The 21,369-nt window shown below is 41.5% G+C and overlaps 1 protein-coding gene across 1 annotated transcript in view; it reads left to right on the top strand.

The window, feature by feature from the left end:
- LOC108543340 (nesprin-1) overlaps positions 1-21,369 on the top strand; it is a 259,529-nt gene that overhangs the window by 152,936 nt on the left and 85,224 nt on the right. Inside the window, exons 10-12 of the mRNA XM_017893773.1 lie at positions 9,159-9,266; positions 12,389-12,526; positions 14,116-14,280. Of these exons, the coding sequence (XP_017749262.1) occupies positions 9,159-9,266; positions 12,389-12,526; positions 14,116-14,280 (411 nt within the window). The remainder of the gene's footprint in view (positions 1-9,158; positions 9,267-12,388; positions 12,527-14,115; positions 14,281-21,369) is intronic.

The following is a 21,369-nucleotide window of genomic DNA, read 5'->3' on the forward strand; positions in this document are numbered from 1 at the left end:
ATGCCTCGCCCTGCTTCAGCTCTCGCTGGTCAGGCTGCAGCAGCTGACCAGCACCGATTGTCCGGCACTCCCTAGTGAGATGACCCCAGTACCTCAGTTGAAAATGCAGAAATCACCGGTCTTCTGTGTCGCTCGCGCTGGGAGTTGGAGACTGGAGCTGTTCCTATCCGGCCATCTTCTCTTTCTGCTTTTAACTATGTTTCTAACTCATCTCTTATTCTGCAATCATATATTGAATGATTCTGAGTGCCAGACACTGTGTTAGATGAGGGAGATTAAAAAGATACCTAAGGAGTGTCAAACGCATCCATGTGAAGAGTCCACCAAACAGGCTTTGTGTGAGCAATAAAGCTTTTTAATCACCTGGGTGCAGGCAGACTGCATACAAAAAAGGAGTCAGCAAAGGGAGACGGGGTGGAGCAGTTTTATAGGATTTGGGTGGGTAGTGGAAAATTGCGGTCAAAGGGGGTTTTTCTCTTATGGACAGGAGTGGGGGTTACAAGGTGCTCAGTGGGGAGCTTCCGAGATTCATTGTCCAGGATAAAGAATTTCACAAGGTCAATTGATCAGTTTGGGTGGGGCAGGAACAAACCACAGTGGTGGCATGTCATCAGTTAAGGCAGGAACCAGCCATTTTTACTTCTTTTGTTGTTCTTCAGTTGTCTCAGGTCATCTGGATGTCTATGTGCAGGCTTGGACTCAGAGGCCTGACATTCCTGTCTTCTTATATTAATAAGAAAAGCAAAACAAAATAGTGGTGAAGTATTGGGGTGGTGAAAATTTTTGGTGGTTGTTTCTCAGGGCTGCTTTGAGTGGGATTAGGGATGGCATGGGAACTTAGAGTGGTAGAGATTAAATTAAAGAAACATTTTGGGGGAAGGGGTGATATTGTGGAGTTGTTAGAAGGAAGATTTGTCATATAGAATGATTGGTGATGGCCTGGATGTGGTTTTGTATGAGTTGAGAAACTAAACAGAAGACACAAGGTCTGAATAAGAGAAGGAGAAAAAGAGGTATTAAAGGACTAAGAATTGGGAGGACCCAGGACATCCAGTTAGAGAGGGTCCAAGGGGGTTCAGCATAATTATTTGCTTGGTTGGCGAGTTTTGGACTCTATCCTTGAGTTGTTTTATGTTGTCATATACCAGGCCAGATTGATTTAGGTAAAACAACACTCTTCATCTAAAATAGACAGAATTCTCCTTTTCAGCAGTAAGTCTAGGCCTATTCCTGTCTTCTTATATTAATAAGAAAAATAAAACAAAATAGTGGTCAAATGTTGGCGTCATGAGGGGAAGAGGAAGCTGTTCAGTCCTATTTACAAATTGAATTTTGGCAGTAAGGAAAACTAGTGTGCAAGTGCCTGTCCAATTAGCAGGTAGACACATGTAGGTAGAGGAGCCACAGAGGAAGAAGAGAACTTGTACAAGGCAAAACTGGAAATGCAAAGTGAAAAGATGAGAAGGAGTACTAAAAGAGATGTCTTGTACCCAGACTTATAGATAAAGTTTCTGTGCCGCAAAAGAAATAGCACTCAAATATAAAATTTTCTTTTTAATTCTCAGCAAGGCAAGGTACTTATATAGAAGGGTGTGCCCTTACAGATGGAGCGATGGTGAGTGCACACTCGGACAAAGGAGGGGAAGGGGTTCTTATCCCTGATGCACTGTGGCCCCTGCTGCTGTGTCATTCCCCTATTGGCTAGGGTTAGACCGTACAGGCTAAACTAATTTCGACTGGCTAATTTAAAGAGAGTGACAGGGTGAGTAGTTTGGCGGGAAAAATGGTTACAGAGCAGGTAATCAGAACGAGTCAGGATGGAGCAAATAATCAGAATGAGTCAGGGTGGAGCAGGTAATCAGAATGAGTGAGAGTGGAGCAGGTCATTGAAATGAGTCAAGGTGGAGCAGGTAATCGAAAAAGGTTGCTTTATGAGGAAGTTAAGTTTAAAAGTAGAAGGCAAAGAATTGAACCTACTGACATATTGATTCTTTGAAAAGAAATTTAGAACTAATGTCTAACACTAGGGATCCAGCTAGGGCAGCAGCCATTAGAGTTTGTAATGGGCATTGATGGAACAACTGGATAGAGGGGAAGGCTAAATCGAGAAATTATGTCAACAGAAAGGAGGAGATGACCACGGTGGCCTTCTCAGACCCTGAGGGAAAGGCCTCTACCCATCCAGTGAAAGTGTCTACCCAGACCAAGAGGTATTTTAGTTTCCTGACTTGGGGCATGTGGGTAAAGTCAATTTGCCAGTCCTGGGCAGGGGCAAACCCCCGAGTTTGATGTGTAGGGAAGGGAGGGGGCCTGAGAAATTCCTGAGGAGTGGTAGAATAGCAAATGGAACACTGAGAAGTAATTTCCTTGAGGATAGATTTCCACGATGGAAAGGAAATGAGAGGTTCTAAGAGGCGGGCTAGTGGCTTGTAACCTACATGGAAGAGGTTATGAAAGGACGATAGAATGGAATGAGCCTGTAAGGCTGGAAGGAGGAATTTTCCTTGGTCCAGGAACCATTTGCCTTGAGTGGGGAGGGATCGATAGGTGGAAACTTCAGTGGGAGAGTAAGTAGGAGTGACTGATGAGAAGGAGAAAACTGGCCGTGAGGGACAGAAGTAGGAATACCGGCTGCTTCTTTAGCTGTCTTATCAGCATAATTGTTGCCTTGAACAATGGGGTCTGAGGCCTTTTGATGGCCTTTGCAGTGAAGGATTCCAGCTTCTTTTGGAAGTAAAGCAGCCTTGAGAAGAGTTTTATTAAAGAGGCATTAATGATAGAGGACCCTTGTGTAGTGAGGAAACCTCTTTCTGCCCATATAACAGCATGGTGGTGCAGGATATGGAAGGCATATTTAGAGTCAGTATAAATATTGATGTGTAGTCCCTTTGCAAGAGTGAGGGCCTGAGTTAAGGCAATGAGTTCAGCTTGCTGAGAGGTAGTGGAGGGGGGCAGAGCAGTAGCCTCAATGATAGGTGTGGAAGATACTATAGAATAGCCTGCCTTTGCTGGTGAGTGGTGATTAGGCCTGGTGGAACTGCCATCAATAAATCAAGTGTGATCAGGATGAGGAACAGGAAAGAAGGAAATATGGGGAAATGGAGTGAATACCAGGTGGATCAGAGAGATACAGTCATGGGGGTCAGGTGTGGTATCAGGAATAATGTGGGAGGCCAGATTGAAGTCCAGGCCAGGAACAATGGTAACTGTGGGAGACTCAACAAATAGTGAGTACCGTTGAAGGAACTGGGGCGCAGAAAGTATACGCCATCAGGTGTGAGGAGGAAAATAGATTTTGAAAGTTATGGGAACTGTAGATTGTAAGTGGAGCATAGCTTGTGATTTTGAGGGCCTCTAAAAGTATTTAAGTGGCAGCTGCCACTGCATACAGATATGAGGGCCAGCTCAGAACTGTGAGGTCAAGTTGTTTGGACAGAAAGGTTACAGGGCATGGTCCCTGCTCTTGTGTAAGAATTCCAGCCACATAGCCCTGTACTTTGGCTGAGTATAATGAAAAGGGTTGGGATGAGTTAGGGAGAGCTAGTGTGGGAGCAGCTTCTGGGGCTGTTTTTAAGGAAGAGAAAGAGGAGTGGGGAAAGGATTTAGGATCTACGGGGTCAGCTGGGTTTCCTTTTGTGAGTTTATATAATGGTTTAGTCAGGATGGCAAAACCAGATATCCAAAGATGAAAGTACGTAACTATGCCTAGGAAGGAAAGGAGTTGTTGCTTTGTAGAAGGGGCTGGGGTTTGGGAGATTAGCCAGACACAATCAGCAGGGAGAGCATGTATGTTTCTATGAAGAATTATGCTGAGATAGGTAATGGATGAGGAAGAAATTTGGGCTTTGGCGGGGGAGTTGCAATATCCTTTTGAGAATAGATGTTGGAGGAACAGGAGGGCATCCTGTTGGGAAGATTTGTAGGAGGGGCTATAAAGTAGAAGGTCGTCAAAATATTGAATAAAGTGAGAAGCAGATGGACAGAAAGTAAAGTATGAGAAAGGGCTTGACTGAAGTAATGGAAGCTGTCCCTGAAGCCTTCAGCAGTACAGCCCAGGTAAGTTGCTGAGACTGATGGGTGTCACGTTCAGTCCAAATGAAAGCAAAGAGAGACTGGGATGAAGGGTGTAAAGGAATAATAAAGAAAGCATCTTTGAAATCCAGAACAGAATAATGGGTTGTGGAGGGAGGTATTGAGGATAGGAGAGTATATGGGTTTGGCACCATGTGGTGGATAGGCAAAACAATTTTGTTGATAAGGTGAAGATCCTAGACAGGCTTTAGTCCTCTCAAAGGTGTTGAGCAGGGTAAGGGTGATTAGGTTCTAATGGGGTAGTGATGGGCATGTGATAGGTTGCCAGGGAGGGAGTAGAGGTGTCCCATACTTGTGTGTTAAGGTAGGGGGATACAAGAGGAAGACACGAAGGAGGTTTTGAACAGGGGAAAGGGTGGCAATGAGATGTGGCTGTAGCCCAGGAATAGTCAGAGAAGCAGATAATTTAGTTAAAATGTCTCAACCTAATAAGGGAACTGGGCAGGTGGGGATAACTAAAAAAGAGTGCATTAAACAATGTTTTCCAAGTTGACACCAGACTGGGGGAGTTTTAAGAGGTCTAGCAACCTGGCCATCAATACCCACAACAGTTATGGTGGCAAGGTAAACTGGCCCTTGAAAAGAAGGCAATGTGGAGTGGGTAGCCTTCGTATTGATTAAGAAGGGTACGGACTTACCCTCCACTGTAAGAGTTACCTAAAGCATCTGTGATGGTCCAGGAGGCTTCCAAGGTGATTGGGCTGTGTCAGTCTTCAGCCGCTAAGCTGAGAAGATCTGGGAAGGAGTCAGTCAGAGAGTCTTGGGCCAGAGTTCCAGGGGCTCTGGGAGTGGCTGCCAGGCAAGTTGGACAGTCCAATTTCCAGTGGGTTCCTGCACAGATGGACACAGCTTAGGAGGAATCCTGGGCTGTGGGCATTCCTTGGTCCAGTGGCCAGATTTCCGGCACTTGAAGCAAGGATCCTGGGGGAGAAGGTCCTGGAGGAACACCTGGCCACTGTGGTTTAGGTGTTTTGAAGTTCTTGCGTACTGGAAATGTGACTGGGGTTTCTCTTACACTGAAGGCAAGTAATTGCAACTCAGAAACACACTGCTGCTTGGCTCTCTGTATTATTGTACACCTTGATGGTGAGGTTAATTAAGTCCTGTTGTGGGGTTTGAGGGCTGGAATCTAATTTTGAAGCTTTTCTAATGTTGGGAGTGGGTTGGGTAATAAAATGCATATTGAGAATAGGACGGCCTTCTGGACCCTCTGGGTCTAGGGCAGTAAAGTGTCTAAGGGTTGCTGCAAAGCAGGCCATGAACTGGGCTGGGGTTTTATATTTGGTGAAAAAGAGCCTAAACACTAACTGATTTGGGAGAGGTCAGATAAAAAAAAAAAGGGAGGGTTAACCTTGACTATGCCTTGACCCCCAGCCACCTTTGTAAGAGGAAATTGTTGGGCAGGTGGGGGAGGGCTAGTTGTGGAACAAAACTGTAAGCCAGAGTGGGTATGAGGAGGGGAGGTGATCGAAGGATTATAGGGTGGGGGAGCGGAGGCTGAGGAAGAATTGGGACCTGGCTCAGCCTGGTGAGGAGCAGCCTGGGGAGGAGGGGAGAGGTCAGATGGGTCCATAGAAAAGGAGGATTCAAAGGACTCAGAGCTTGGGGTGGAGGCTGAAGGAACAGACAGGAGAGAAAGAAGAAAGATTTGAGATGAGTTGCACTGGGAGCATAAACTAGGGAGGGACTGATGTGTAAAAGAATGCCTGGACGTCAGGCACCTCAGATCATTTGCCCATTTTTCGACAAAAATCATCCAGGTCTTGTAAGATGGAGAACTCAAAAGTGCTGTTTTCTGGCCATTTAGAACCATTGTCAAGTTTGTACTGGGGCCAAGCGTTGTTGCAGAAGAAAATAAGGCATTTAGGTTTTAGGTCAGGTGTGAGATGAAGAGGTTTTAAGTTCTTGAGAACACAGGCTAAGGGAGAAGAAGGGGGAATGGAGGGTGGAAGCTTGCCCATAGTGAAGGAGGTAAGTGTAAAGTGAAAGGTAGAGACACAGAGAAGTGGGTGGTGAGCAGCCCTGGGCTGTAATGTGGGTGAGCAGCCAAAGCAGGCATCCCTGCAATTGACTTGCCACCGAGGGAATGTGGGTGAATGACCAAGGCAGGCATCCCTGTGGTGATCAGACACCAGTGGAATGTGGGTGAATAAACAGGCAGGTGTCCCCGCAGTGATTAAACACCAAGGGAAGCCTGTCTTCCCGAGTCTGTAACCCACACCGGAGTCTTGTCTCCACAGATAAAATGTGTCTCCTTTGTCTCTACTAGAGAGGAAAAACAACTGGAATTGGAAGGACAGGGAGATTGAAAGGTAGCGAGAGAGGCTGGAGAAGGTAGTGAAAAGACCACTTACCCGATTTGAAATTGGTGAGATGTTCCTTGGGCTGGCCTGAGGACCCGAGGTCATAGGTGGATCTCCTTACAGAGTGAGGGTGAGGACAGGGGACCCGTCTCCCGAAGGAGTCCCGCTGTCCTGTGTCTTCAGCACCAAATGTCATGTGCATCCGTGTGAAGAGACCACCAAACAGACTTTGTGTGAGCAATAAAGCTTTTTAATCCCCTGGGTGCAGGCAGACTGAGTACAAAAAAGGAGTCAGCAAAGGGAGATGGGGTGGAGCAGTTTTATAGGATTTGGGTGGGTAGTGGAAAACTGCAGTCAAAGGGGGTTTTTCTCTTGCGGGCAGGGGCGGGGGTTACAAGGTGCTCAGTAGGGAGCTTCTGAGATTCATTGTCCAGAAGTAGGAATTTCACAAGGTCAGTTGGTCAGTTAGGGTGGGGCAGGAACAAATCACAATCATCAAATGTCATCAGTTAAGGCAGGAACCAGCCATTTTCACTTCTTTTGTGGTTCTTCAGTTGCCTCGGCCATCTGAATGTACACGTGCAGGCTTGGGCTCAGAGGCCTGACAAGGATTTTGTACAGTTGTCCCTAGATATTCACAAGTGATTGGTTCCAGGACTCCCCCAAGACAGCAAAAATCATGATGCTCAGGTTCCTGATATAAAATAGCATAGTCTTTGCATTTAACTTACACATATCCTCCCATATACTTTAATCTCTAGATTATGTATAATACCTAACACAATGTAAATGCTATTTAAATAGTTGTTGGCCAGGCGCGGTGGCTCAAGCCTATAATCCCAGCACTTTGGGAGGCCGAGACGGGCGGATCATGAGGTCAGGAGATCGAGACCATTCTGGCTAACACGATGAAACCCCGTCTCTACTAAAAAAATACAAAAAACTAGCTGGGCAAGGTGGAAGGTGCCTGTAGTCCCAGCTACTCGGGAGGCTGAGGCAGGAGAATGGCGTAAACCCGGGGGGCGGAGCTTGCAGTGAGCTGAGATCCAGCCACTGTACTCCAGCCTGCATGACAGAGAGAGACTCCGTCTCAAAAATAATAATAATACATAAATAAATAAATAGTTGTTATACTGTGTTGTATTTTGTTTGTATTATCTTTATTGCTGTATTGTTATTTTTATTATTTTCTGAATATTTTCAATCTGCTGTTGATTGAATCTAAGGACACAGAGGGCTGAGTATCACCCAAATGCATTTGGGTGAATATTAGTGCTGAGGTTGTGTAACAGGATCATAGAGAAGTGTTCTCAATATATGGTTCCTTGACCAGCAGCATCAGATTCACCTGGGAACTTAGACATACGGATTTTTGGGTCTACTCTACATCTGCTTAGCCAGAAACTCTGTGGGTGCTGCCCAGCAATTTGTGTTTTTCTAAACCCCTCAGATGATTCTAGTGTGTACTAAGTGTGAGAACCACTGGCATAGGAGACAGATACCCTCACTCAGACTTCTGGGTTAGAAAAAGCTTCCTAGAGTAGGTTGTGCCTGAGCCAAGTTCTGAAAAAGGCATTATCCAGGGGAAAATGTGGTAAGTGTTTAGGCAGAAGACGACTGCTTTTGCAAGACAAGAAAGTGAGAGAAGGCATGGATCATGAGAATGTGACAACCTCGGTACTAGACATGCTACACAGATTACCTCTAATTCTCACCAAAACCATTGAAAAGGTGCACATGATGATTCAACACACCCTTTAGTACGTCCTGTAGTACAACAGTAGAGAGATTAAGAAAAAAACACACACACACACACCAAGCTCACAGAGCTAATGCATGGTAGAGCCAGAATTTGAAACCAGTTTGGCCTGTCTCCATAAATGGCATTCTTTCCACTCTGAAACATCACCTGCCAAGGGGGACAGTCATTTTACCTGTGTCACAGCACTGTCAGCAGCAAGTGAGATGCTGAAGTTGAAAGCTGTTTTGTAAATGCCGAAAAACCATGTTCAGTATGGTTCTGAATACTTGACATTCTTATGAGACGCTACATCTTGATGGAAAATTAGGATATTTTCACTAAATCAATGCTATTATATAATGGCGCTTGTCATCATTTGTGAAAATAAGTATGAAAATCCCAATTTTATGTTTCATTTTTGAGATGAGTAGTGACCTGGATACATGTATTCACCAAATAACTTGGTACATCTCTAATAGGTATTATGTTCCCAGGGTCTGGGAATACCGTATTGAACCAGATAAATGTGTTTTCTGTCCACGTGGAGATTGTAGTACCTAATATCAGTTTAAATAGTAATATGGACAAGTCACCCAATGGTATTTTGGGTGTAACTCCTCAAATTCAGTCAAAATGAACCCCATCTAGAACTGTCCTCTGGGGTACCAATGGCCTTGGGTTAGGAAGCAACTCCCAGGACTGTGTTTCTACTCCAACTATGACTCTTATTATTTGTGTACTTAGGAAATTCCCTCCTGGGCACATTTTCTTTATTAAATTAGCATTACTTGGCAAAAACAAATGGAGTTAGTTAATTTCATTATTCAGTAAGATAACTAAGATATTTTTCTAGAGTTAACTTTTGCTTCTTACTGTCCTAAAGGGGTGGGGTGAGGAGAAAGAAAATTTTCAGAGACAGTTGGGACTTACTAAATATTAAATCTCTTCTAGAATCAGTCAGGTATTAATCAGCAATTAAATGCACAGATACTAATAAAATTATAATGTCTCCCTGTTTCCAGAGAGAAGACAGGCTAATTTTGAAGGAAATGAAAGTTTGGATAGAACAATTTGAGAGAGATTTGACAAGAGCACAGATGGTGGAATCAAATTTACAGGATAAATATCAGGTAATGTATGGAAAAGCTTTTTGAATTTTTCAGAAGCTACTTTTGACTAAGATTTATATATGTCATTTGATTTCTGTTTAATGCTTCAAATTACGTTAATGGGAAAAAGTCTTTAAAGACCTAACATTCATTACCCTAAGTTTGCATATAATTTCATAATTGTGTTTCTGACGTATGTAGATAGTCTTAAGTTGCATTGTATCCACACTATATATGGAGCACTGAGGCTTCATCACTTTCCCATAACTCGGTCTTATAGATGACTTGGAAAACAAATGCGGAGTCTTTGTGTTTATAGAACTCATGATCTTGTAGATGTCATCTAACACAAAATCTACCAAAACAAAGAGTTGAGTCAAATTGAAAATTAGTATAAAATAAGCTGACTTTAATAAAGGATTGCAACGTGAGTATTGGAGGTCCATTAAAGGGATCAGTTTCAGCTGCGACCTGCCTAGTTCAACACCATTGCATTCAAGTTGAGCTCAGGGTTAATGTTTTTCCCCAGTCTGACTACAGTGTCGTTAATTGGACTTCTGCTTCCGATTTTCATTTCCAAGACACAAAACACAGTTTGTTCCCATTTAAAAAGTGTGATTTCAATAGCAAAGACACAGAATCAACCCAAATGCCCATCAATGTAGACTTGAGAAATAAAATGTGGTACGTATACACCATGGAAGACTAGGCTGCCATATAAAGGAACAAGATCATGCCCTTTGCAGGGACATGGATGGAACTGGAAGTCATTATCCTCAGCAAACTAATGCAGGAGCAGAAAACCAAACCCTGTGTGTTCTCACTTATAAATGGGAGCTGAACGATGAGAACACATGGACACATGGAGAAACAACACACACTGGGGCCCGTGGGGGAGTGGGAGAAGTAGAGCATCAGGAAGAATAGCTAATTCTTCCTGGGCTGGGCTTAGTACCTAGGTGATGGGTTGATCCATGCAGCAAACCACTACGGCACATGATTACCTATGTAACAAATCTTCCTGGACATGTACCCTAGAACTTAAAACAAAAGTTGAAGAAAAAATAAAAATTAATAAAAATTTTGATTTCTTTGATGCAGCATTATCATTTTTTCCAATGTCAAACATCACTCCATTTTAGTGGCAAAATTAAGTATAGTATATTCTGTAATATATTCTCACCATCATATTTCAGTCATGTCTGCTACAGAAAAAGGTCAAATAATGTGAGAACTTCAACATGGTAGACAAAAGATTTATCTATGGCATTAGTGATTTTGTGTAATCGTATCTTTAAGATATGCCTGAATTCAGATAGATGGTAGCATCAATATTATATTTGTCCAACTTAGCAAAGCAATAAATATGTGGTTGATATGCATGTACTCTTTTGCTTTGAAATTCAATGTGAGCTTTTTTCCCAAAAATAAAATTTTCTGGGCTGAGATCCATTAAAAAATGATTAAGCCAGTAAATGGAGAAAAGAATTGCAAGAACAGAGTGAATATACTTATTTAGTCGACTGATGAGGTTTAGATTTGGCATCAATTATCAAAAAATAAATCCCAAGTTATAAAGCTACCTGTTACACAGATGCTAGTTCATGAGGGAAATAAAGGCTTAGAAAAGCATAAAACAGAAACACTCCTTTCAGTCCAAAGGTGATCACTAGTCTCTTAAAAATGGATTTAGAGACTACCTGAAATCTGAATTTAGGGAAAATTTCATTTCATCTTTACATTACGTAATCAGCATTTTAAATCTCTTTCAATCTATAGTAAATGCTGTATTTTCCAGTTTTTTCACTCAGAATCCTGTGGAATAAAATTTAAAAGTTGATTTTATGTTTTGGTTTATTTTTATTTTTTATTTATTTTATTTTTTTAAATTTTATATATTTTCTTAGACAGAGTCTCACTCTGTCGCCAAACTGGAGTGCAGTGGGTGGCATGATCGTGATCTCAGCTCACTGCAACCTCCGCCTCCGGGGTTCAAGCGATTCTCCTGCCTCAGCCTCCTGAGTAGCTGGAACTACAGGCATGTGCCACTACCCTCAGCTCATTTTTGTGTTTTTAATAGAGACGGGATTTCACCATGTTGGCCAGGATGGTCTCAATCTCTTGACCTCGTGATCCGCTCGCCTTGATCTCCGAAAGTGCTGGGGTTACAGGCGTGAGCCACCGTGCCCAGCCTATGTTTCGGTATTTTTAAATTTCCATTCAGAGAAAATGGAAGAAAAACTTGTAGGTAAAATTGTAGTTCACTATCTCCCCCCAGTGTTCTTCATGTGAATTTACATGTTTGTTTATAATTTTGAAATTCTTTTAGTTTTGTTATCTGCGAACTTTTGTGGGGCCATCCTCCTGTTCTGTAACATAACTGCACATTTTAATTATATTTTAATTTTGTGTTTAGATTTGGAGTCACACTTTAGGATGCGTTAATTTAATTAATGTAAAACATAAAACTTTAAAAATTGTTTTAATGTTAGCATTAAGCTTATAGTTAAGTCTACATATAATAAATTGATGTCAACTGTACTGTGACATGCTTAATATTTTAATACCATGAAATTAAAGCAAAGGATTATCATATAAGCATGGTCCCCTAAAGTAAACCTCTTTATGCAGGCTTACTTAAACACAAATCTAGACAGCTTTAATTCTGCATTGTTTCCCTATATGCAATTTCTGTTTGTAAATTGTTTGGTACTTGAAATAAAGCAACTATCTTGATTATTAGCTAAGATTTATACTCCTGTTTACTATGATTTCCTGACAAACGTATACTGGTACATAAATTACTTTACTAGAAATGAGAAATCCTAGGCTTTAGTCCTACCTCTACTACTTGTCCTTGGTAAGTCATTTCTGGGCTTCAGGATAATAATGCATGTCTATGTTGTAGGGTGATGGGGAGAACCAGAGAAGATAATATGCAGAAAGCACTTAGCACAGGGTCAAGCTATGTCAGGGCTTGATAAATGACAGCTGCTATTAGTAGCATAACTATCATTATTATTATCAGTAACATATATCGAGTGTTATCCAAATAGAAAAGGTTGTTATTTAGGAAATGTGCTTTCCTTTGCTTTTGCTGTTTTTGACTCATTGCCATACTGTTGCTGTTTTTCCTCTTTTAGTCATTTAAGCACTTCAGAGTTCAATACGAAATGAAGAGGAAACAGATTGAACATTTAATACAACCATTACATAGAGATGGTAAATTGTCACTTGACCAAGCATTGGTAAAACAGTCTTGGGATAGAGTGACCTCCAGGGTAAGTTCTTCCACAATTAGTTGTATTGGGGTTTAATAAATTCAGAAAAGAATATTTTTCATCATCTGTTTCTACACAGTGATATGACAACAGGTTCTACTGCCTCTGTCTGAGGCTAGAAAGACTTAACTAGGGGAGAATCTTTGCCTCCTTGTCTGGTTTTCCTGTAAGTTAATGGAAGTCTTTGGTTTAACAGCTATTTTCTTGCTTTGGCTTCCGTGTATGTGATATCAGCCATTGACTCGATGATAGATTAAAATCTTGAGACCATCTGAATCACTTCACACTTTACACAACTTCCTTCTGGGTGGTTTAGAAGAGGTGACTCTCTCGTCTTGTAGCAGATTCTCCAGAACGGAACCACAGCAACTCCTCGTATTCCAAAACCATGTTTCATCAAAGTTAATGACCTTCCTGTATTGACATACAGTTTTATATTCTTTAATTCAAGCATCTCTTTTTATCTGATTGATCACTAATCTGAAAGAAAACTGCTCAGTATCTTTCATATTCATATTCTTAATGCTTAAATACCAAGATTTCAAGCCCCTGGAACTCTTCTATCACTAATAAGAATATTTGTCTTGAACTTACCGTATGTTCTTTATTTTTTTTTTATTTTGTTTTTGAGATAATGCCTTGCTCTGTCACCCAGGCTAAAGTGTAGTGGCACAATCACAGCTCACTGCAGCTTCAACCTCCTCGACTCAGGCAATCCTCCTACCTCAGCCACCCGAGTATCTGGGACCACAGGCATGTACCTACCACCATGCTTGGCTAAATTTTTTTTTTTTTTTTTTTTTGTGGAGATGAGATCTCACTGTATTGCCCAGGCTGGTCTTAACCTCCTGGGTTCAAGCATCTCACCCATCTTGGCTTCCCAAATTTCTGGGATTACGAGAGTGAGCCACTGCAACCAGCCAAATTTTTTTTTGATAGTCTCATTTTTTTCTAGTGACTCCATTAAAGAATAGACTAGTTCCTAAGCACCTGCACTCATCCCACCTGGCATTCCAGTAAGCTAGGCAATGTGTCTGAGAATTGGGTAAGATGAAAGAGATGGAGAGAAGGGTAGACAATCATAGGATTATAGAAAGAATCTTTTAAATCCATCTTTGTCTAGAGCTGCTTAGATAACCCTCATTTTTCTGGACTTGTTCTGATCATGTGGGAGGTTTTAATGGGATTCTCATTCCGAAGACCAAGATACACATCAGCCAGGTGTATAACTGCTGCATCCTCCAAGCATGTCAGCAAACCTGATCCCTTCCCTTTCAGCAAAAGCCACACTGAAAGTCAGTGGGTGCTTTATGCTACTCCTGTAAGAGGAAAATTGCTTACACTTCTAATAATCTTCCATGTTTAAGATGTATTTTGAGTTTCCTCAAAATTTGCTTGTAACTGTAATTTTCTCCCCATCCCTAAAGTATCAAACTCAGAACACAGACATTTACTTATTTGATATTTATTAACTTAGCCTGAAATCATTAACTTAAAGCTTTATGTATGCTTTAGTATTATTTGGGGGTAATTTTATAAATTGTCATCTGTATTAAAGATATTTTACTTTTCTGTTTTTTAAATTTTAGCTCTTTGACTGGCATATACAGCTTGATAAATCTCTTCCTGCACCTCTGGGCACCATAGGTGCCTGGCTGTACAGAGCGGAGGTGGCCCTGAGAGAGGAAATAACCATTCAGCAGGTCCACGAGGAAACAGCAAACACGATACAACGGAAACTTGAGCAACATAAGGTAAAAATTCTGGTTGGAAAACCTTGCAGCATAACAGCCCTAGTGCGGTCTGGAGAGGTAGCCTAGTTACAACCTGACCTGTTGGGAACGCCGCAAGTATTCATTCTACATGCTCAGAGATGTCACACCTTCTTAGAGTTCTCTAATTTGAATGTTTCTTTCTTACACTGGTTAACAACGGTTCCAGTAGGTTGATTTCCTGAGATATTTTCCATACCTGTGTGGTGTTTTTTTCATCTGCAGCTATCTTTGTTATTTCTGTTGTCATATGTTATTTTTCAAAAGATAAGTGCATAGATGGTATGCGTTTACATAATAATGTGGCTGGCCATTGGCTCCAGACCTCATTTCTGCCTCCATTCTCAAAGGAAGGCAGGCAAAAGTTCTTATGTCCTGGTGCTGTGGGGTGGGGGTAGAAGGAATGGAGGCTGTAGGAAGTGGTGGGGTTAAGCTTTGATGGTCTCTTAGTCATTTGGGACATTTTAAACTTAATATATGATCAGTTGTATATGGTATAGTTTCCAATATACTTTCTCTTTGTGTTTTGTGATACTACAGGCCTAACTAAAAATGCTGTTTTTCATTAACATCGCATTAACGCAATCTTGCATTTTACGCATTTGAATGCGTATACTTCATTTTCTGTAGTGTGGTAGGGTATTACTGCATATGTGAAAAACAGAGATTTCTACTCCTGACTACACATGGGCAATATATAGCCCCTATATATTTTCTGCCAAATTATTGATATTTAAAAAAAAATTACCCCAAGGAAATATACTGTTCTATATCCAGACAAGATCATAAAGCAAATCTATGACAGATTTTATTTTATGCCTCTCTGGGCTTTACTTTTGGAGCTAGAGATACAGAGACACAGAGATACGATGCCATTACCAATCTTGGCAGTTTCAACTCAACAGACTCAACCTCAGACAAACTTATCGAACCTGATGGCCACAGCAAGGTTTGATGGTCTGCAGAGGCCGTCATTCAGGGTCCTGCCTCCATTTCTTCTTGGCCTTTTCCAATACCCAGTGCCTTCGGACACTTTTAAAGTTGCTGATTATCTCTTAGCTCCTCTTCTCCCCCGACCAGCAACACAGACAAACATACACACTAAACTCTCTGTCATCTGACTTCTCAGATGCCATGACTTTGGGGTCTTCATCTGTGCAGATACTCACATATAAAAGCTGGGCCTGCTTGTCTGTGCCTTAGTGCCCTAATGTGGGGGCAGCTATGCCATAAGGGACCCAGAGTTCAGGCCTCGTATGAGATCAAGTCACAAGAATTTTCCTGGGATTGAATCAGGTTAAGGCTTCTCAAAAGCATAGAAACACCTGGGCCATGTCAATTTTGAGAGCACCCCAGTATATTAAAAATGGAGGAAGGTGTGAAAACAATATTACACAAATAATAACATCTTTAACAAATTAGCAATTAAGCTTATATAACATATAATAATTTTTTTCATGTAAAACTTTTTAATTTAAACTTTTTTTTTTTACCTTAACTGGCATTTATTTATTAATTTTTAAATTTTAGATTCAGGGGGTACATGTGCATGTTTGTTACGTGAGTATGTTACATAATGGTGGCGATTAGGAGTCTAGTGTACCTGTTACCTACATATGAAACTATTTTAATTGACGTAAATATTTGATACAAAAGAAGTCACTTTAGAATTTTAAATGAAATGTACAATGTATATTAATTGGGAGTTAAATACATTAATTCAGCAAATAGGCATGGTAGCAAATATTCCTACTACATGCAGGTCTTCAGCTCCAGGGCAACAGGTGAGGGGCACAGACAAGGTCCAGGCATTTGTGGTGCCTCCAATCTAGAGGTCTGAGAAACATCTACACAGTTGTTCTTTATATAATACCCTTAACTTTGACTTCAGTGTCCCACCATAGAGAAAATGCCTGACAATGTAACTGCTATTTACTAGTTAATTATAACAGTTTATAAAAATATTAATTCAGGCTGGGCTCGGTGGCTCAAGCCTGTAATCCCAGCACTTGGGAGGCCGAGACGGGCGGATCACGAGGTCAGGAGATTGAGACCATCCTGGCTAACATGGTGAAACCCCGTCTCTACTAAAAAAATACAAAAAAAAAACAAAAAAAAAAAAACTAGCCGGGCGAGGTGGCGGGCGCCTGTAGTCCCAGCTACTTGGGAGGCTGAGGCAGGAGAATGGCGTAAACCCAGGAGGCGGAGCTTGCAGTGAGCTGAGATCCGGCCACTGCACTCCAGCCCGGGTGACAGAGCAAGACTCCGTCTCAAAAAAAAAAAAAAAAAAAAAATTGTTTAAAGGCACACAATAAACAGTAGAAACATCTCCCACGGGGAGGGAGTCCTAAGTTGGCCAGTGTACATGCTGTCTGCATGTTTCCATGGCTATATGATTTCAGGCCCTTCATGAGCCCTTCTAGCTCCCTTGAGAGACACAGAGAGAGACAGACCCTGTGCCAGCCCCCAAGAATACAGCTAGAACAATCTCTCTGCCAAAGGCTAGTGAAGAAGGCATAAAAACCAGAAATGAAGTGAGTCAGGGAGAGTTCGAGGGACAGGAGTTGGAGAAAATGGTTATCTGAAGCAAACAAACAAACAAAAACCCAGAAAGGACTAGGCTAAAGAGAAAACCAAGGAATGTAACAAAGAGACAAAGGTAAAAGCAGAGGTAGGTGGGGATCAGGCCAGGTTCAAGGTGAATATTAGAATGATCTTTTTATTGAGGTAGGAACTTTTGCTAGGCCTGGACATGGGTACTTAAACCAGCTCATAAAACAATTAAATTGTCGATTTTAAAATCAATTCTCATTTATCGAAAAATATATATTAGGAGACTATAATAAGCTAAGCTTTGAGGGTGAAAGTTTGAATTATTATTATTATTATTATTGTTGAAATGGAGACTCGCTTTTTTGCTCTCAGGCTGGAGTGCAATGGTGCGATCTCAGCTCACTGCAACCTCTGCCTCCCAGGTTCAAGTGATTCTCCTGCCTCCGCCTCCCATGTAGCTGGGATTTCAGGCACCTGATACCACGCCTGGCTAATATTTGTATTTTTAGTAGAGATGGGGTTTCACCATGTTGACCAGCCTGGCCTTGAGCTCCTGACCTTAAGTGATCCGCCTGCCTCAGCCTCCCAAAGTGCTGGGATTACAGGTGTGAGCCACCACGCTTGGCCAAGTTTGACTCATTAAAACAACTAAAAATTATAAGTTTCCTCAATGGCACTAACTCAGTCCCTCGATTTGATGTAACACCTCTATGCTGGTATATTGGGCTGACTTGGAGATGCAATAAATTGGGAAAATCACAATTTAGGACTCACTGATGCATGACCAAAATGTTTGGGAATATTGTCTTCCCATCTTGGTCTAAAAAGTAATTCTGATTTTTGTCAAGAAAACTTGAACAGGCTATCAAAGTTGCAATGCTTGGGTTTTTTCATTCTTCACAACTTTTTAAAAAACAACACAATTTTCAACACTTAATGCATAGGCAATGCTTGCAAGTTGGATTCAGATCAATTTTTAAATGTGTGTTTCCAAGAGTTCGCTTTGTGAATGGTTCTGCCAATGGTTTTGTTTTGCTATTTCTGAAAAATTAACATATATATGTATGTATATATTAGAACATATTTATTCTGCAAAACATAGTGTACCTGTATTATCTCTTCTATTTTCTGGTTACCCTAATGTTCAGTTATCTATAAAAATAACAATAACCACAGCTAACTATTATGGAGGACTTAACCATATTTTAGTCCTAAGTATTTGATTTTTACCAAACACTTAACATGACGGATGTGAGATAGGTATTATTATCCTCTTTTGCTGATGAGGAAACTGTAGGCAGAGAGAGGTTAAGTGACTTGCCCAAGGTCACATAACTGATGATCCAGGTTGTCTTCAGCACTAGGCTTAAAATGTGACCACAAAGCTATTGCTTATCATACTTGTAAAGTGATTATACTGACTAATTTAGTATTCTTAGCATTGATTTGGCAAAGTAAGACTTTCAGTCATAAGGAATCGTGAAAGTAGCCATCAGGCTGTGCCACCTGCTACACATCCTTACTGCAGTTACCAACCCTACCTAGGTCACTTTCCCTCCTTTCTTGAAGATTTTATTTCCTGGATGACAATGCATGCCATAATTCTTAATAACTTCAATAACCCAGAGATGATCCTCCCAATATCGTGACCTCTCAGGTTCTTGACTTCCTCTTCCCCCAGGATCCTGTCCGACACCCAACCCTAGCCACTCATTCCACAGTCATAGCCTAGAGTGCTCATCACCAGTAAATGAGACCCCTCCACAAGCTCTTTGTCAAGTACCTTCCTCTCCAGTCAGACAAGGCTTCATCTCCTCTGTGCCCTATAATCTGTTACCCTACCATCTTTTCACTGCATCCTGTTCTCTTTACCAGCTCCCTTTGTGCTCTGCTTAAATGCAATGTAAAAGCCCCACTCGTCCACATCCTTGCTTGCCTTGTCCACATTTCACTTTGTTTTACTGTCCTGGTAAAAACACGATGCCGGTGAAAGCCAGCTCTCTGCCTAGTTCATGCCCACACACATGTAGCTGACTGTGGCTAGAGAAAAACACACCCCCAGACTTGATGACTAACCCAAGAGAATGGTGCCTGGCAATCAGAAGGCATTTCCCGACTCCATTCCCTCTTCATTTCTGGGACAACTATTTCATATCTTGTCTCTTCAAACCTTCCACACCTCCTCCCCATCCTCACTCTTAGCTGATGACATTACTTCCTTTTTCTTTGAGAAAATAGAAGCAATCAGAAAAGAATTTCCACCAGCTCCCATGGCCACATCAACCCACCTACTTACATCTGTGCCCAAATACACGCTCTTCACTTCTGTTACTATGGGTGAACCATCTGTGCTCTGGGCCGAGGCCAACCTCTCTATGTGTACATTAGATCCCACCCTCTCTCCAAAAGGTAATTCCTGTCCTTCCTCCCTTCTATATTTTTCCTCTTTCTTTCTTTGTTGGAGTTTTCTCATCCACATACAAATATGCTGCCATTAACTCATCTTAAAAAGTCTTTTTCTTAGCCCCACTTCCCCTTCCAGCTACTGTCCAATTTTCTTCCTTCCTTTTACAGCAAAGCTCTTTGAGAGAGTTGGCTCTGTTCTCTTTCTTCTTTCTATATTCCCTTCTCTCATTCTTTCTAAAAACCATTCCAATCAAGCTTTTCTCTTGCCATCTACCATGCCACATTTACCAGACTTTGCCTCATTCCTCACCCAACGGCCAGTTCTCAGTCTTCTTACCTCACCTGTCACAAACATTTCCCTTAGTTATCCCTTTACCCTTGAAAGACTTTCTTTAGGGCATGGCGGCTCATACTTGTAATTCCAACATGTTGAGAAGCCAAGGCAGGAGAAGCACATGAAGCCAGAAGTTTGAGACCAACCTGGTCAACCAAGCGAGACTCTGTCTTTACAAAAAATAAAAAAATAAAAAATTAGTCAGGCATAGTGCTGTATGCCTGTAGTCCCAGCTACTCAGGAGGCTGAGGCAGGAGAATCGCGTGAGCCCAGCAGTTAAAGGCTGCAGTGGGTGAGCTATGATTGTGCCACTTGTAATTTCCTTCTTACTCCCCTGGCTGTACCTCTCTGGTCTTCCCTATTCTTTCAGCAAATATCTGTTGAGCTTTCTCAGTGTGCAAAGCAGTGTTTTAGGCATTTGTGATACATCTGTAAGCAAAACAGACAAAAATCCCTTCCCTTAGATCACTTACCTTCTAGGGAGAGGAGGCAGATAAAAGTAATAAACATAAAAAATAAGTAAATTTAGGTTAGAAAGTAAAAGGACAGGGGAAATTAGGTGTCGTTGCAATTTTAAATAGGGTTGTCAGTGAAGCCTCATTGAAAAGATGACATCAAATAGGCAAGCACATTCCCTACCTTGAGGTCTTTAACTTTGCCATCCTTCTGGAATGTTCTCATCCCTCAGTCTGAAACATCCTCTTACTGATATTCCTGTTACATTCTTCATCTCTGTAAGGCCTTTACTAAAAGATCCCCTCTTCGTCAACCCTTTTCTGGACACCTCTTTTGAAATTGCAACTTCCCTCAAACTCCCCTTCTCCTTTCCCATTTGATGTTTCTCTTTAGCATTTATCATCACCTCAACTGTTACCTGTTTTAATCATTTATCTTATCTTTTGCTTGATTTTCTGCACTATAATGTCAACTCTATGAAAGTGGGAATTGTTGATTTTTTTCACTGTTGTCTCCCCATATTCAGGCTCTCAAAATTGTGATTGGATCAATATTGATAATGCATACTTTCTAAAAATGTGTGCATTTGACTAAGTTCAGAATTATTGGCACAAAATAGTTCAAAATACTGTTTTATATATTTTGTGGTATTTTCTGTGCCTGTATATTTTCCCCAATATTGTTTCTTTGAACCGCTTCACTTTCCTTAATCACACTTCGGCATTTGCTCTACAATGTTCTAACCTTCTTTTTTCATCCATTTTCTTTTCTGCTTGCTTTCTTCTTTCTCTCTCTCTTTCTTTCTGTTTTTTTTTTTTTTTTTTTTTTTTTTTTTTGAGATAGGGTCTGGCTCTGTTGCCCAGGTGGGAGTGTAGTGGTGTGGTCATGGCTCACTGCAGCCTCTGCCTCCCAGGATCCAGTGATCCTTCCACCTTAGCCTCCTGAGTAGGTAGGACTTCAGGCATGGGCCACCACACCTGACTAATTTTTGTATTTTTTTGGAGAGATAGGGTTTCACTGTGTTGCCCAGGCTGGTCTCAAACGCCTGGGCTCAAGCAATCTGCCCACCCTCCTAAAGTTCTGGAATTACATGCATGAGCCACAGCACCCAGCCCCATTTTTTTCCCCCAAAGGAATGACAGTATTTTCATGATATGGCTGCTGTGTGAGAATAGACTGGGTTAGGAATGGAGACCAGAAGCCAGGGTACCGTTTCAATCATCCAGTTTGAGTGCCTTGAACAAAGGAAGTAGCTGTAGAGATGGTGAGAAATGGACAGATTCTGAATACATTTTGAGGGCAGAACAATTTTCAGCATTAGA

This window comes from Rhinopithecus bieti, unplaced genomic scaffold (genome assembly GCF_001698545.2).
Source record: "Rhinopithecus bieti isolate Rb0 unplaced genomic scaffold, ASM169854v2 scaffold_24952, whole genome shotgun sequence".
NCBI lineage: Eukaryota > Metazoa > Chordata > Mammalia > Primates > Cercopithecidae > Rhinopithecus > Rhinopithecus bieti.